Source organism: Misgurnus anguillicaudatus, chromosome 5 (assembly GCF_027580225.2).
Source record: "Misgurnus anguillicaudatus chromosome 5, ASM2758022v2, whole genome shotgun sequence".
Lineage (NCBI taxonomy): Eukaryota > Metazoa > Chordata > Actinopteri > Cypriniformes > Cobitidae > Misgurnus > Misgurnus anguillicaudatus.
The window spans coordinates 33,259,706-33,277,702 of record NC_073341.2 but is presented as its reverse complement, the minus strand read 5'-3'; the positions used below and the strand labels follow the sequence as shown (position 1 = coordinate 33,277,702).

Below are 17,997 nucleotides of genomic sequence, written 5' to 3'. Positions count from 1 at the left end.
ACCGTGGGGGCCATTTTAGTACAGTGAACTCATTGTCATGTTCAAGAAACCAATTTGAAATGATTCAGCTTTGTGACACGGTGCATTATCCTGCTGGAAGTAGCCATCAGAGGATGGGAACATGGTGGTCATAAAGGGATGGACATGGTCAAAAACAATGCTCAGGTAGGCCGTGGCACCTAAACGATGCCCAATTGGCACTTAGGGGCCTAAAGTGTGCCAAGAAAACATCCCCCACACCATAACACCACCACCAGCAGCCTGCACAGTGGTAACAAGGCATGATGGATCCATGTTCTCATTCTGTTTACGCCAAATTCTGACTCTACCATCTGAATGTCTCAACATTCCCAGTAACTGAGCAGATTGTGAAATACTCAGACCGGCCCGTCTGGCACCAACAATCATGCCATGCTCAAAATTGCTTAAATCAGTTTTCTTTCCCATTCTGACATTCAGTTTGGAGTTCAGAAGATTGTCTTGACCAGGACCACATCCCTAAATGCATAGAAGAAACTGCCATGTGATTGGTTGATTAGATAATTGCATTAATGAGAAATTGAACAGGTGTTCCTAATAATCCTTTAGGTGAGTGTATATTGCAGTTCAGAATAAAGAATCAATAAAACTGTAATATAAGTTTATTATATAAAATGTATTTGTGTAGACACAAATAAACAATTTATTTCTGTTAAATCCTGTTTGCATTTCTCCCACACTCCAGATCAGTATATATCCTTCCTTTATTTTGCCTCCCGTGCAGAAAATTAAGCAATATTATGTAATACTCCTCCACTAGGCATCTTCCTGTCATCCAGTCAAAATAAAAACTCCAAATGTTCATATAGACAAACAATCATTTTAAACAAACCACCTACACGTTCCTGCTATTAAGGTTTACCACGTACAACCGCTCAGGGTCTAACCGCAAAACAGATTCATCTTGCTATATAAATGTCCCAAGCAAATAGCACTGGAATGCATTTAGCAACATCCTTCATCTGTGGTCTGTCTGGAATAACAAAGAGTCTATGAAGATGTTCATAACTGTGGGATGTTTTCCTAAAGTGAGCTTGCTCCAAAAATATGATCTGATGCACAGTTGAACTGAACCGACCTCAGACAGCAAACAGTCTAGTTTGTTCATAGTATTCATGACAACTTGAGAATCAGTGTTAGAGCCAGACCTGCCAGAACATGATATCTTAAACCCAGACATGTATAGATAGATAGATAGATAGATAGATAGATAGATAGATAGATCTAGATAGATAGATCTAGATAGATAGATAGATAGATAGATAGATAGATAGATAGATAGATAGATAGATAGATAGATAGATAGATAGATAGATAGATAGATAGATAGATAGATAGATAGATAGATAGATAGATAGATAGAACCCAAAGATTGTGGTGTAGATTACAGCGAGTGAAGAGTAGCCATTACTTTTCCTTTTCTTCGTTGTCCCTGTAATGGATTTAAAGGCTATGCATTATAAAATCTCTAAGCATCACAATAACATGCTTACTTCAGAATGGACTGCTGTAGCCATGGTGACACAAAAAGCAAAAATGTACTGACTAATCATCATATCATATCTCATACCTGCCTACTATTAGGGAAGAGACCAATTCAGGATTATTTTCAGTTTTAAGGAAAAAATATAATTTTGTTTGATCCTACAAACTACCGACAACATTTCTGCCAAATTCCTAATAAAAATAATGTTTTTATTTCCATTTATTTAGGTCTTAAGTAGGAAACAAGTTTATATTCATTTTTAAAATGCACAATGCTGATGCTTTACATGTATTTTAGGAACAATTTAAAAATAAAATTTTAATGGAATAATCCTGATTTTAAATCACATTCCTAGAGTAAACCCACCAAACACAGGGAGAACATGCAAACTCCACACAAAAAGGACACCTGACCCGAGGCTTAAACCGGGGACCTTGTTAGGCAACGATAATATCTACTTACAAACATCAAAATAATGTTTAGCATGAAAAATTGAAGTACTATAAAAATAGGGAGGTTGCTTTAAAGGTGCAGTGTGTAGATTTTAGCGGCATCTAGTGGTGAGGTTGCGAATTGCAACCAATGGCTTAGTCCACTGCTCACACCTCTTGCTTTTGAAACACATAGAGAAGCTACGGTAGCCGCCACTGGACAAACGTCATCGTTGGAGACAACTTAGTAAAAAAGTTTGTCCGTTAAAGGCTTAACATGGCTGCACAAAATGGCGGCTTCCATGTAAGGGGACGCTTTGTGTATGTAGATAAAACGTCTCATTCTAAGGCAATAAACACATAACGGTTCATTATGAAAGGTGAAACACCCCTGATAATTTAGTTTTGTGTATTATTTTGCATTTCTGTCAAGAGATCCCTCTAAAAATTACACACTGCACCTTTAATCTAGCTATGGTAAGTTGGCATTTTAACCACAAGTTTAATAAAATGACAGAAAGGTACTAAAAGATTTCACAGTTTAAAAAACAACCCATATTAATTTAGTGTTATTGAGTTATTTTCAATCCAGAGTTGGGTCAAAAAGGGAAAAAACAGCCATTGAGTTAAAATAATAACCCCGAAAATGTTTATATTTGACCCAACAATGGTTTAAACAGACCAGCATGTTGGGTTAAAAGAATTCAGCATAGGTTAAATTGGAACCCAACGGGTTGGTGGTGGTCTCTTTCTGACCCAAAGCTGAGTTGAAAATAACCTAGCATTTTTTTTGTGTAACAATAATAGATTAAATATTTTGAAAGAGCTGTTTTTATTGTGGAATATTTATTAAAAGTACTACTGGAGCCTCTACATAGATGTATTTGCATTTAAAACGTTTTAATAAATTATGACAATAATACAACTTATGTAATATGATTTAATAATATATGATTAATAAGAGAATTATTTTACTCATACTATGACATCATTTAATTTCATTGACTAATCACCCCTTATTGTTTTTCCCTTATAATACAGTAATAACTACAGAATAAATTAACAAAGTGTAATAATTACAATAATATACTGCAGTATAATAATATTTACTAAACTTTACTATAGTAAATAAAATAGGTTTTACTGCTATATTTTTCATGTGGAGTGACGTGCCTGTTTTCCTTCAGTTTAAGGATACGGTTCATACAAAGTAGTTAAACCGATCTCGTACTTTACACACATTGTTATGCCATATTTAAATTTGTAAACAAATATTGTCTTTAAAAATAATGTAAATGCAGTATTTTGGTCGATATTCGCCCTCTAGTGGTGAAATCATCGATGAGCATTACTCGCGTACGATGTCGTCATTGAACCGCAGCCAATCAGCACTCGGATCAACAGGAAGCGTCAGCCTTAACAATGAAGTCGAGCGTGAAGCCCGTGGGTGTGTGACAGCATGTCAAAGCAAAAAACACCCGATAATCATCATGCTTTCATTCTGAACGGAACATTCACAGTCAGAACCTTTGTAATCGACCCAGCATGGCTTCGTGGTCGGTAAAAATGATGCAGCTTCTGCGTCGAATGAATAACTTTCATTTACCAGGTGGGAATAAATCACAAAACTTAACTGTAACTTACGATAACGTTAGATGTAAAATGCATTTATCTACTTGACTTCCTCCACACACAAAATGCTAAATGTATTATTTTACTTAAGGTTCCAGTTTAGAAAGCTGTCTACGTTTCGAGGTGGCGGGGGAGCAGGTGGGATGGATTCCCCCAAAAGTAGCGTCAATTCTTGGGCGTTTTCCTACTGTCTTTAGACCATATGGAAGTGCCATTACCCTATGCTCCGGTCTGGACACATTTGAGAGCAGATCAGATGCTGTGGATGAGGTTTTGCAGGAGTTAAGGAGAGAGGCAACCTTCACCTGTCTCATAGGATGGAGAAATGAGGTGAGACATGTCTGCATCCACCCATCCATCCTCATCGTAATGTTTCGGGCATCTATTCATTCATGCATTTGGTGGACACTTTTATCCAAAGCATACAGTGCATTCAATCTGTACATTTTATTATCATCATACACACATGATTTAAATGTATACCTTATTTTCAGCAATACGCAGTGATGCCCAGGTATTGCGACCCTCCGTTTATGTATATGGAGAGAGCAGCAACAAGTAAGTGTGTGCAAGATCAATCCATCTTTACAGTTTGGCACACGCAGGGTAACAGGGCAGGTCATACCTATTTATGAATGATACCCAAACACAGGTTTGTTTGGAGTAAAGCGGTACGGAGTCCATGTCAATGGCTACACAAGGGATTCCAGTGGCAATCTTAATATGTGGCTGGCACGACGATCCCTGACCAAACAGACGTATCCCGGAAGACTAGACAATATGGTAATTATTACAGCCCATTATTAGCATACAAATAACTACATGAGAAGATGCAGAATAACACAGTAATGCATTTATGGAATCATGTATAAAACCTTTGTAAATTTCATTTGTGTAGTGTGTTTTGGGTCTCATTCCAGTAGGATTTAATAGATCCCATTCACCAGATAAAATCCCACCAATAGAGCCAAGTACATTACCATTAGAGACCCACGGAGTTGTTGTAGTTTCTATTAAAACCAATACAATCCCCAATTTTTTTAGTATAATATCGTTTGTGTTTCCCCAAAATATAGCATATCCACTTATAGTGTTTTGATTTGGTAAAACATTTTTTGTCCTTTGGTGCAGGCAGCAGGTGGGCTGGCAGCAGGCTGTAGTGTACGGCATACCATGGTAAAAGAGTGTGAAGAAGAGGCCTGCATTCCTCCAGGTCTGGCAGAGCAAGCACGTCCCGTGGGAACTGTGAGGTACATAATTTTGTTTCTTTTTAGAGACTGTAAAGGACCACTCATACATGAAAGAAAATGTAATGGTAAATAGTGCCATTGGTTTATTACAGTGCTCAATATTCTTTCAATAGGATTATATTAAAATGATATGTTTCAGATTTTGTTTTGCATGATATAAACTTTGAAAGGATGGTTATAAAGAGCTCTCCAAACTCTCCTACGAGCGAAGCAGATTAACACAGAAGAAATGCCAGAAATAGCCACCAGCTGGCAGGTTTCCAAAGAAATGTTCAGAGCGCACAAAAGATGAACAGAATTTATGTTTGAAACGAGCTTGAATCGTCAGGATTATCAGTCGAGGACAATCGGAGCATTATTTCTTCCTAGAAACAGCTATGTTTAGCATAATCGAAAGGAGTTCAGCGATATAGCTTCTTTAATTCACAACGGCCTGTTTTTTCTTTAGCTACACCTACGAAGATGACGAAGGAATTTTTCCTGAGTGCCAGTTTGTGTTTGACTTGGAGTTGCCTCTCAGTTTTAAGCCTCACATCGGAGATGGAGAAGTACAAGCGTTTTACTACTATCCCATCGAGAAGGTGAAGGCATCTCATTGGTTTGGATGTTTTAAGTGGTCATGAACTGGCTTAATTTATTATTTAAATTTTTATAAGAAAACAAGACATTATTAGGGGTTGTGCACACCAAAACTTTAAAACGCTTCAGCCTTTTTAGATGTGAAACTTGAGCTGCGAGCCGGTTGGTTGTTGTGATACTTGTCCCGCCCCTCCTCCATTGTGATTGGACGGCGGTGTGAGAACTGACATTGACCAGCGGAGCTTTTCACCCAAAGTTGAATCTCTTCAACTCTCGACACTCAGCGCCGAGGGCGGGAAAAAGCTGAGTGCTGGCTTATTTGAAAAATGGCGAGTTTCCATTGGAATCAATTGAAAACATGCGCCAACCGCGGGTGTAAAAGCTTTGGTCTGCACGCCCCCTTAGTAAGTAATAGGCTTTTTTTTAAATCTGTTTTGATTAGGGAAAAAAAAACGTTTCAACGCTTCGTCTGTGTTTGTGTGGAATGCACGTTGTAATTATCTAAAAAGATGTGGATATTCTTCTGCAGAGGCGTATTACTATGACATCATAGTCACACTTTTTCAAAACAAGTCGTATCCTTACATCACATATAATCCCACCCCAAACCACTTCAATCTTACCCTACAAATAGCTTGTAATCAATCTGAAGGCTTAAGATCAACCAATCTTGATTTAAATAAAAATAGTTTTTTTTTTAATAACAATGAAGTGTGATTTCTGAAACTTAAGAGGATATTTTTATAGTATGATGACCTCTTGAAGGTGCTGTGTGTAGATTTTAGTGGCATCTAGTGTTGAGATTTCAAAGTGCAACCAACAGCTCACCCCTCAATTTTGAAATGCATACGGTAGCTGCCACAGGACAAACATGTCATCATCTGAGACAACGTATGGATGAAACAGGCTCTGTAGTGCAGTGTTTTCCAATCCTCTTTTCCCGGAGAACCTCCTCCCAGAATGTTTTAGATGTCGTCTTAGTTAACTCATTAGCTTGTTATGGACAGGGCCGCATTAAGAGCTCACTGGGCCCCGGGGCTATGAATTACTGCAGTCCCCCCCCCCCCAACACCACTTTAGGTCACCAACTACAGAGAGAACACATTTTTCTAAAACACTGCTGAAGTTGTTTTACATAAATATAATCTAGAATAATTCAGAATAACAGTTGCACGAAAAAAGCTGTTAGATTAACACTAACCTGTAAACATGACTTGCTAATAGCGAATATAGGGGTGGGCGATGAGCTAAATGTTTTATAATTATACGAGTCATTTTATCTAACAATAATGATATACTTCACAGTCAAGTTATATTACTTTTAATAAGAATTTTATCATATGGAAATTTAATGCCACTAACATTTCAGAATTCTTTTGACCAATTTCCATATCACAAAAAAATAATAGTCACTTAAGAAAATAATCTCAAGCTTACTGATGACAAGAGTTACAATTAACAACAAAACAAAGGCACACAAGAAATCGACCTACTTGAAAAACTTAAAGCACTGAATAATATTATATTGTGTAAAGTAATCAAATATACAGTACCTATCTTTCACTATAAATTCAACATTCATTCTTATTTATTTTACAAAAGGGATTCAGTCAATGGCAGTAAATTACTTTATTTCTGATGTTTGATTTATTTATTTATTTATATTTATTGAATGTTTATTTGACAGGGACAAATGGATAAAACATTGCTTTATAAAAAATACAAAGTAGATACAGGTTTATAGCCAAGACTAATTTGCAACCCCTGTCCCTGGTTAGGCTTGTAAGGTTAAAACAGAGATTACAGAGTATTGAAGCACAAATTTATAGCTATTAAAATATATACAATAAATACATCAAATACATCAAATAAGATGTGGGCTTAAATAGATGTAGTAGTCACTATAACACAGAATCTAAACAAATTTATACATTAAGTTGTAGCCTGTATAATCAGCGTTCACAAAGTTGTTTCAGTTTTAGCCATTGCTTTAAATGTGTATTAAAAACCTTGAGTCCTTTTAGTGTTTTAATTTCTGATGGTAAAGCATTCCACCATTTTATGCCATTTTAAAGTGATGTCTGACCAAATGTTGTTCTACGTTTTGCGACTATACAGTGCGGCGCGGCTTTTTATATTGCTAAGCAACCACCGAGTAAGCTGTCTTGTCAATCAAATATTGACGCGTGAGCGCTCTTTTACTGTTAACTGTCATATTAGCAGAAACTTTAAAAATAGGACGCTTGCTCTGACCTTGTTTGAGGGTGAGAGGTGCACAAAGACGCAGGAGAAAGTGAGCGAGTGGAGTCCGGTTCTTCAAAGCCCTTGTAAACTTCCCTTACCACAACCTAAGGCCCGCCTCTCCCCTCATTCCATTGGACAATGCGCCCGACGCGAATGACGTCGGGCGCTTCTCCGCTCTCAGCACTTCTTCAAAAGCGCGTGCTGCGGCTGGCGGCAAAAACCTAATTTGTAGGGGGCGTGGTAAGGCTTTGGCAATCAGATGTCTGGTAGCAGTCAATCTGCTTCACAGCCAATCACGGGCCCCCTACTTGTTCGGGCCCCGGGGCTTTAGCCCCGCCTAGCCCTATGGTTAATGCGGCCCTGGTTATGGAGACTGATTGGGCTAATGAGTTGAATCAGGTGTTTTAAAGTGCACCTATTTCATTGCTAAAACAAACGTTATCTTGTGTATTTGGTATAATACAATGTGTTTGCGTGTTTATGGTTCAAAAACACATTTTTTGCAGCTCCAGATTTCACTCTCTTCCTGAAACTCACTGATTTTGTACAAAACTCATCGATTTGAAAAGCATTGTGTCCCTGGTTGGCCAGCTAATCTGTACGTTGTGATTGGCCTGAATACCTATGACGTCAGCTGGAAATGTGACGCTCCTTATCATGTTTGAAAGATTCGGTCACAATTAGGCATGGGCCGGTATAAGATTCTGGCGGTATAATAACCTTTAGCAAAAATATCACAGTTTCACGGTGTTGCGGTATTGCCATTGCAACACTAAAATGTGTTCTTTTCATAAGCCAGGTAAAAATAAAGCCTTTCAATTATAATATGCTTTTAAAAAAATATCTAATATTTTCGTAATGTATATTAAATGTAAACATGAAATCAATCACACGACTTAATGAATTTTGTATACACACAGCTCATACCTTGGAGATGGTATCACAGAACATTTAAGTGGTTTTAATACCCTGACTGTTTAAAACCTCTGTATACCTTAAAAACAGGTAACCGGCCCATAGTCACAACAATGCAATGCTAACAGGAGTTAACTTACAGGCTGTGAGTCTGAAGCGGGAGGAATTATGATAATGTTGGACTTGTCTACATCCTCAATCCCAGGAAGTAAACTGTTGCCTACAATCCGTGTGTTTGTTGTAGTCCAAGCAAAGAGATTTACGTTGGAGACGATAACTCGTGTCATTGTTTACTTTGGGGTATGTACCTTTTGCATATCATTAACGTGTACTAATACACACTTACACACCAAAGGAAATGTAAAATCGTGAATCAGACCATAGGTGCCCTTTAATAAGGAGACACCTAAAACATTCTGGGAGGGGGTAATCGAGGACCAGGATTGGAAAGCACTGGTTTAGGACTACTGTTGAAACATGGCTGTGACTTCCATGTAAGGGGACCTGCGGTGTATATAGAGATAAAACTGGCTAATTTTTATACACCACTGATAATATACAGTATATAACATTGCATTTCTGTCAAGAGATTCTTCTAAAAGTTCCACATTGCACCTTTTAATTGTCAAAAGATCAATGAATTTTTAGTTCATGACCATTTTAAGTGTGATGACTGTTGTGTAAACCAGCATGTGATACATATTGTTCTCAGGTGAAAGATCTCCTGGTCAGTGAGGAATTTAAGCCAAACTGTGCCATGGTGGTACTGGACTTCCTCATCAGACATGCCATCATTGAGCCAGACTCAGGTTTGTAGCATAAAAAAATGATAGATGATAGGATAACTTGTAGCTTCATTATAAGTAGGATTATGTTTTTACTTTGTCTCCTAAATCTTTATGATCGTTTATATACATGATGCTATTTAGTGTTTAACTACAGTACATTAAACCTTTCTAATATTGTACTTTAAATTTCCACTCTCATTTCAGAGCCCTATTATCATGAATTTGTTGCTGGATTGCACAGATCATTATGAAGACTGATTGTTTCACATCGTGGATGACCTGTAACACTGGTATTTTAGTTACCTACCTCCTGTTTTAACTTAAAACTGTCTTAGCATGCCAACTTGTGTTTACTTGAAACCACGCCTTCAATGGCTTATATGGTGAGATGATAAGGTACTTGATCAAATGAAAACCCATGCAAAGTTACTCTATAAGAATTTATTTTTTCAATACATTTCAAATGAGTCTGTGGAAATCCGAAGATGCGCTGGTATACAAAAGATAACTGATGCATCAAAGACTCTTATTTTGTTTTCTTACAATGAAATGCAAAATCTCATCTATGAAATTACTTGCATTCAATAACATGGCATTAAACGTCTCTCTCACGATCACATTTTCGCTACTCTTTCCTTCTTTATTTCTTTTAAAACTTTTAAATTCTAAGATACTAGAATTTTTAAAATATGCAAAATGATATAGTATAAGCCAGTAGAATTTCACAAAAAAAAGAAAAAATAACATACAGTACAGTAGAGAAAAATAAGGGAATAATAATAAAAAGTAAAACAGAGTGAAAGTGGATGGAGTTTCTCATTTATAAAGTGAGCAATTACACTTATTTCTGCACACCAAATAAAATGCCTGCCGTCCAGGCTAGAGGAATACAGAACAAATTTGATGTTTATGCAAGTGTTTAGCTGTCCCCTATTAGAAAATGTAAATATATATTTCTAATAACAGTGTCTGACAGTCGACATACAGAGGTGCATACATATCTGTAGTTGAGCTTTGAGCTCCACGCGTGCTGATTAACCCAAAACGTATTTTTCATTACAATACATGAGAAAGCACATAAAATACTCAAAAAAGGGAGAATTAGTATAATCATTGCTTAATGCATTTTATAGGCAAATGGCAAATATATTTAACTCCTAGTGGAATAAAGATTTGTAAGACTACCAATACTTTCCGCTATTTTTTTAAAACCAGTCACTAAACCGTCAATTTTGTGGCAGGACAGGAGAAACCAGTTGTGTTAACAAACAGAATAAGCATGTTAATTTAGTAAAAAGAATATTGTAGTACAAGGACAGGCATGAATGATATACATAAGACGACGCTGGGTCCCTGGGATTTTTATAAAGGGCAACATGGGAGTTTTCCCACTGTTTGTGGCCAATGATAAAAAAACACTCCTTGCTGGACATGTAGTATACACAATGTAGGGTACTAATACCTTATACCCTGAATAATGCACTTAGTGCCAAAAAAGGAATATTTTTAGACCAAGTCATTTGTTTCTGTTCTTGCCAACAATGCAGAAAATGTGGTATGGGCCAAACAATACATCACGTATAATCCCACCCCAAACCACTTCAATCTTACCCTACAAATAGCTTGTGATCAGTCTGAAGGCTTAAGGTCAACTAATCTTGATTTGAAAGAGGACTGATGTCAAACATATTGGCCATAATAATGAGTAAGTCCCTTTTTACCAGTACCAGTCACAACGATCAACTGTAGTTCCCGCTGGTCTGGATTAAAAATGACCCTCCCTGACCCCTAAGCACATAATAAACACTAGGGGTATTTAATCCCTCTTTTTGCACCCTTTATAGCACTTTCATTTTCCTTGGCCTAGTTTGGATAACCCATTTCCCTCCCTCTTTATTTTCTTTTCCTCCGTTCTCTATAGCAAAGCACAGGCATTCTTCTTGCCACGTTTCTTGGCTTGGAGCGCCGCTCTTGTGGCCATTTCGAAAACTTCCCTCACGCCATCCTGAGTTTTAGCTGAACACTCGAGGTAGCCAAATGCATTGATGCGATTGGCCATGTCTCTGCCTTCCTCTGGTTTAACTGGTTCCTGTTCAGGGTAGAAAACGTGGCCAGGTTATTAGTGCACGCTCTTACAATAACAGGTTATAGGTTTGCAGTGTATTTTTAAATTAATTTTTATATGGTGTAATTTATTCATAAATAAAGATTCACACACACCTGTTTCATCTTGAGCAGTTCCCGTCGAGTATGCTCATCATTTCGTAAATCTTTTTTATTACCCACCAGAATTACTGGAACATTTGGACAGAAATGTTTCACCTCCGGCGTCCATTTTTCTGGGATATTCTCTGTATGTATACATTTTCATAGTCAGTGACCACAGAATAGTCTTAAGGAAATATTTTGTAGACTTATAATTAGGGCTGTCACGATTATGACATTTGGCTGACGGTTAATTGTCTAATAAATTGTGATGATTACTTGCCTGTTTTAGGGCTTTGACGTTTAATTCCCAAATAATTTTCACACATTGTTGTGATTAAATTAAATCTTTTGCAAGATTTACCTGGCAGTTAATATTTATACACATTACACAATTAAAAGTAATTATTTAATAAATATATATTTTCAAAAACTGAAAACAAATCCCTTCATTTAAAATTGCTGTTTTGGAAATGTATGTTTTACTTGGCAATTCATACTGCTTATCAAAGTTTTGCAGCATTTTTTTATATGCGTTTTTCCATTGTATTAAATGGCTTTGCAATGTATCGCGTTACACTGTCAGACAAGGAGTGCCATTAGATACAGTCTCGTTTATACAGGCGCTGCAGCTCCCCCTTGTGTTTTTTAGAGATAAATGCAATTATTGTGGTGATCTGAAATCATCACGATAAGGTCAAACAATCGCGATGAGACGATTATTTAATCATTGTGACAGCCCTACTTATAATACATATATCATGGTTTCCCACAGCACTTTTCAGTTCGGGCGGCCTACCTAAGCTGGGAAACCCTACCGCCTTAACTAGGTCGTTCAAAAAAAATCGCTGCAAAAAAGGCCGTCATGTGCATCTTAGCTAATAGCACAGACACTCTTTACACAGCGAGGCAGCACGCTTACCACACTGCCAAAATGAGAAAGATGTGATCCATTTTAGATTTTTGCGCTATCTATCATTGTTCGCCAGACGTTCTACAAAATCTGCTTTAGTTTGTGTTTATTAACCCTTTAGTTTCACTTCATCACGCAGCTATTCCCGTTAAAGGTAAAAACATTTAATTAATAAATAATCAAATATGTGTTCATTTTCTGTCATAGCCCCGCCCAACCCTACCACCTTAACTAACAAATTTTCTACGGGCAACCCTGTATATATTTATGTATTCAAAGCATAATAATACGTGTAAAGGTCTGAGTATCGCCTGTTTTTGACTGGCAAAAGCAATGACCAAATCATGGTTACATCTGTGATGTAAACTAAAAACTATTGGATATAAAGAAGAACAAGCCCTTTAATATATCCTACCCATCTTCCTGTTTCAATAGGCCATAAGTCAGCGCAAAAAAAAACTGATTGTTGAGTCATTTATGGTTTCTTTAAAATGGGTTTCAAACTGAGGTCCCCCATAAAATTTCATAGAAAAAAAATATAGCAAAAATTTTACAAATCTACTTTAATGTTCATTATTTGGAAACAATATGCTTTCTTTATAACATCGAAGTTACTAATCTAAGAAAGTTTTAATGTTTTTATAATAAAAAAAGATATATGTATGGATTCATATATTATGAAGGGTGCCCCTCGTATAAATTTCATCATATTTGGGGGGTCCTTGCCATCATACAGTTTGAAAATACATATAAGCATGAAACAAAGATCATTTTATATTATTACACAAATTATCTCACCCAAACTGTCTGGACTGTCTATGGAGAAACACATGAGGATGACATCAGTGTCTGGGTAAGAGAGGGGTCTCAGTCGATCATAGTCCTCTTGTCCAGCTGTATCCCATAGTGCCAGTTCCACCTGCCACCGAATATATACATCTTACACAAAACAGCATATACAGACCAAAACACAGCACATATATATGTAGGACCATACTGTGCAAACTTTGAATGTGTTTGAATACAAGTCAGCAGCTGTGAGGAGAATCAGGAGATATAAAAATGAGAACAGAAAGATAATTATTCAGACGTTTCTTTACAATAGGAGGAAGTCGACTTGTGGCAAAAGTTCAAAGCACTGCATGATCCAAAAGATGTAGTTTGTCTTGACAAGTGATCACGTGGGGTTGGACCTAAAGATGTACTCACCTGTTTGCCGTCCACCTCAATATCAGCAACGTAGTTTTCGAACACAGTGGGTACGTAGACCTCAGGAAACTGGTCTTTACTGAAAACGATGAGTAAACATGTCTTTCCACATGCTCCATCCCCAACTATTACAAGCTTCTTGCGGATTGCAGCCATCTGTCGCACAAAAGGGAAACATCTGCTAATAACTACATGATGGTTGATGGTAGCTGTTCATACACTGTATTTAACACATTGTTGCAGATTGAACCTTTATTTGACCACAAGTCTGTTTCATATGAAAGAACAATACTGCGTTAATTGTTGTGACCCTGTCTGTGAAAACGAAGCTAAAGTTATAACTGGTTCATATTTTTGTCATTTTAATGCGTGTGTTATTATAGCACTGCAGCATCAACCCCTCCTCACAAACACACACACACACCTCCCAGCTGCTGTCATAACACACCGCACCCTTCTCCATTCACACACCAATGCAAAACACACATATAAAACAGTACACGTTTGATAAATTAATACTGACTCAATATTAAATCCAATATATGCACTGCTGACTCGCGTCGTGGGTTACTGTCACTGTGACCTTTAATAGCTTTACATTGAGTATCTAAACCATCGATTTAACAAGCGATCTGAGGAAAGGACGCTATTTTTGGTGTATTACTCCAAAAAATATAGGAAATAAAACAGCTTTTTAAGAGAGCAAAGCGATTTGTTGACGAATAAAACTGAAGGGGTGATCATTATGAGCCGCATGTCTGCGCCAAACTGGATCAGCCTTCCCCGGTAACTCCCTACGCTAACAGGGACGCCTCATCTCCCGTCTAAATAAGTGTCAAAGCGCCCAGCATTTGGCTAATAATTAACGGATACCACACGTTTACATGTGTATTAAACTTTATGGAGTTGTTACACCTGTGATTAGTGGCGTTTAAGGCGAATCTAAACTTAAACTGATCGGCGTCTTGTTGTTCGCCCGTTTCCGTCATCATCGTTAGCATGTTAGCGCTAAGCTAGCCGCACATTAAAAGCGTCCTTTATCATACCGAAGCGCTTTTTTTAAAGGCACGGTCGGCTGTATCGTCGACTTAAAGTATGATAAATGAATTAACGTATGGATTGATAGTAATGGATGTGTATTTGTGTGAGTATTTACCGTTTTCGCTTCAGATGTCCTCGCTTTCTTTATCTTTTCCTGTACGACCCCCAAGGCCCCGCCCACCGACGGTGCCACGCCGTTAAGACACGCCCATACCCAATAATTTTCACCTATCAGAATCGGAGATCCTTCGGTGACGTCCATAAGCAAAGTAATAAGCAACATTTTTTTGAAAGACTGATTTATTTTTTCCTTTTTTAAAATATGTAATGAATTATTCTCTTGTTTATTAATTATAATGTTTGTTGATTATAAATAAAAACACGTTTTGAATGACCAAACCTCTAAAATGTCAAATGTATAGACTTGTTACTGGTTGTTGTAATACTACTGATACACTTTAGTTAAACAAAGAACTGATAAATAAATTAATCTCACAAAATTTTACATTATTCATTAAAATTCAAGTATAGCAGAGTAGTTAATTCTAAAGCCCCCTGTAAAGCTTTTATATTCAAATCAAAAACATTTTACAATCTTAAACAAATTTTTCATTAAAAAACTAAAGCCTAGCACATTTTGACCCATAGTGGGTTTACACTATTAATCCATTATCTTCTCTAGAACATTCAACACCTTTCAGTCTATTAGTACAGCATATAAATTATTTGATAGTGTAATATTTACCATTACACACTGTTAGTAGTACAATCATTACTTGCTAAAGCTAATAATAAATTAAATACATTAAAATCGCCTAAACATACATAAACATCCACGTTTATTGTGCCAATAAGGTAAAGTGCATTTTCAGCAAATGATTGTTGTATCGATTGAAAATAATACATACCACTACATTAGAACATATATTTTTATTATAACAGTTGAGGAGATCAAATGTACAAGCAAATTAACAGGATATTTATTGACAAAATGTTGTTTACTCCTCTCCAGATGAGGGAAGAACAATCTTGCTGGGGTCAAAATAATTTTCAGTCATGATTGGAAGACCTTCAGCCTCCCTTTGTTTGATCAACCTCTCTGCTTCCCGTCGAGCCCACTGCCTCATACTGGAGAGAGAGAGAGAGAGATGTACACGATTATTATAACCTAGTATTAAGTCTATGCCATTTCTGATCTAGTGTGTTTTACAGTACTGAATAATACAATTAATATTTTGGCTTCTATTGATGTCATTAAAATGCAACATATAACTGCATTAAGTAGTTTAGAAAATGTTTACACTCTTTATTTATAAGTTACAAATGCACATTTTATGGTGCATGATGGGTATACATAATGACATTTATTGTTCAGATCAAATCTGTTCAATTTAATGAGTGACAAAAAGTACACAGAATCAGTTTGAGAGCTTACCCGTGATCAGGCAAGTAGTGGATGAAAGTGCCTCCGATAACAACGGCCACAGAAATGCCAAAGAAAAATGCCAATCTCATGTTCCATTCATCCACAAATGAATCAGTATGATGGAAGCCATGGAAATCTGGATTCTGCAATGACAAAGATTAATATATATTACTCTCCATATATTTATGCATTTACCGTATACTGCCATATATTATGCATTAATATGCATATATGTTACTTTTTAATTAGTCTTTATGTGTTTATATGTTAAGTCTCGAAGTTCTAACCAGTAGCTAAACACTGCTTATCCAGAACTAGAATGACAAATTATCAGTCTGATTTTATGATCCCAAACAGTTTCCATAAAACAATAAAAGCAACACTGGAAAAGACATTAGGTTAGTTAACTTGACAAGTTGATGCAGGTAATATAGTCGCAAACATTGATTAGAATTTACTAGGTTGTGTTTATTATTATTTTTAATATTTGTAAAGCGTGTGATTTTTGTTATATCTTAATAGTTGTCTCTTTGTATTGCGTATCATTTGAAGTCAACCTTGCAACATTAATAGCGTTGTTTTTGATTTACTGCAACATGCAATGCATGCCTAATCACGGTTTATACGGTGATTGTTGTACGATATCAGCCCCACGTAGAGAACCCACACTGCTCTTGACACCAATGTTAATAACGTCATGTGTTTGTGATCCTCGTACCTTCTCAAACGGGTTGACCTCTGCGTGTCCATGACTGTCCTGAGCAGCGGGAGACAGCGGCTGCAGATCAGAAATCGTGGCCGCACCGGAGGCGCTCGATTTGGGCGTCTGCGACACGCAGCGCGCACCGAGCGCGGAGCTCAAGCGAACCCGGGACACAGCGGGCCAGATTCGGCTCAACCGCGAAGCCATTTTCTTCAGTTTCTCTGTTCAAGCTGTTCCAGGACAGCAACAGTTCCACGTTATTTTTCCGGGTTAATTTGCGGCTTTAGCTACTTGTTTGGCGGAGCGTACCGCCATCTAGTGTCCCGGATGTAGCATAACGCGGAAATTAGGTTGTATTAGGTTGTTGATTTTAAACCAAAATTCCATGTAAGTTATTTACTGTAAAGTTACTTCGCTTCAATGCAAAATAAAAAATTAGAATTACATTTGAATTTGAAAAATTTGATATATTTGGGTGGAAATATGCAATAACATACTCCTGTTCAAAAGTTTAGCATCACTTCACTAAAATGGTTATCAAAGATCTTTTGATCAGTGTTTGAATGTTTCAAATGATCAAATAAAAAATATAATTGTGTCAATACATATTTTTTATTATTAAAGTTTTATGAAATAAATATTTTGGACTGAATAATTAAAAAAGATGCCCAGAATAGATGGAAATTCCTTTGATCCAGTTTAAAAATACCTCATGGTGAGACCTCAAGAACCTGCTCGATAAAATCCCAAGAAAATTCTGGTGATGTCAGGCATAACTTTAATTCATTTTTATTATTATTTTTTGTCAAAAATTAATTTCCCATATAATCCCATATTTTTTTACATTTTGCATTTTTAAATAATTGTATTATTTTCTTAAAATGTGGATAAAATAAAAAATATAAGTATGTGACCCTAAACCTTTGAACAGTAGTGTATTTGTTTTTCATAAAAATTATTTAAATCCCTCAAATTTTCTAAAACTGACTTTTGAATAAGCATTGTGTATATCAAAGCAAATACAGTATTGTAGATTTGCATTGGTTGGTTTAACGTAACTGTAAGGTACATGTGTGCCACGTAGCTGTCTTCATGGGTTTGTTATCTGACTGTAGAAGCAGGAAGTTCTCAAAACC

The 17,997-nt window shown here is 36.7% G+C and overlaps 3 protein-coding genes across 3 annotated transcripts; 1 reads left to right on the top strand and 2 right to left on the bottom strand.

The window, feature by feature from the left end:
* Positions 1-3,346: 3,346 nt before the first annotated feature.
* Positions 3,347-9,983, top strand: tpk2 (thiamin pyrophosphokinase 2). The gene is made up of 8 exons (XM_055168423.2): positions 3,347-3,565; positions 3,680-3,918; positions 4,083-4,146; positions 4,241-4,371; positions 4,720-4,838; positions 5,287-5,419; positions 9,289-9,385; positions 9,569-9,983. Exons 1-8 carry the CDS (start codon positions 3,502-3,504, stop codon positions 9,613-9,615), a joined length of 894 nt encoding a protein of 297 aa, XP_055024398.1. The 5' UTR covers positions 3,347-3,501; the 3' UTR covers positions 9,616-9,983.
* rhoaa (ras homolog gene family, member Aa) lies at positions 9,791-15,009 on the bottom strand. The gene is made up of 5 exons (XM_055168424.2): positions 14,848-15,009; positions 13,692-13,847; positions 13,281-13,401; positions 11,585-11,715; positions 9,791-11,453 (listed from the first exon to the last, which is right to left on the bottom strand). Exons 1-5 carry the CDS (start codon positions 14,992-14,994, stop codon positions 11,280-11,282), a joined length of 729 nt encoding a protein of 242 aa, XP_055024399.1. The 5' UTR covers positions 14,995-15,009; the 3' UTR covers positions 9,791-11,279.
* Positions 15,010-15,643: 634 nt separating this feature from the next.
* ndufb11 (NADH:ubiquinone oxidoreductase subunit B11) lies at positions 15,644-17,140 on the bottom strand. The gene is made up of 3 exons (XM_055168425.2): positions 16,877-17,140; positions 16,168-16,301; positions 15,644-15,860 (listed from the first exon to the last, which is right to left on the bottom strand). The coding sequence occupies exons 1-3, from the start codon at positions 17,066-17,068 to the stop codon at positions 15,731-15,733; spliced, it is 456 nt and encodes a 151-aa protein (XP_055024400.1). The 5' UTR covers positions 17,069-17,140; the 3' UTR covers positions 15,644-15,730.
* Between the last annotated feature and the right edge of the window lie 857 nt (positions 17,141-17,997).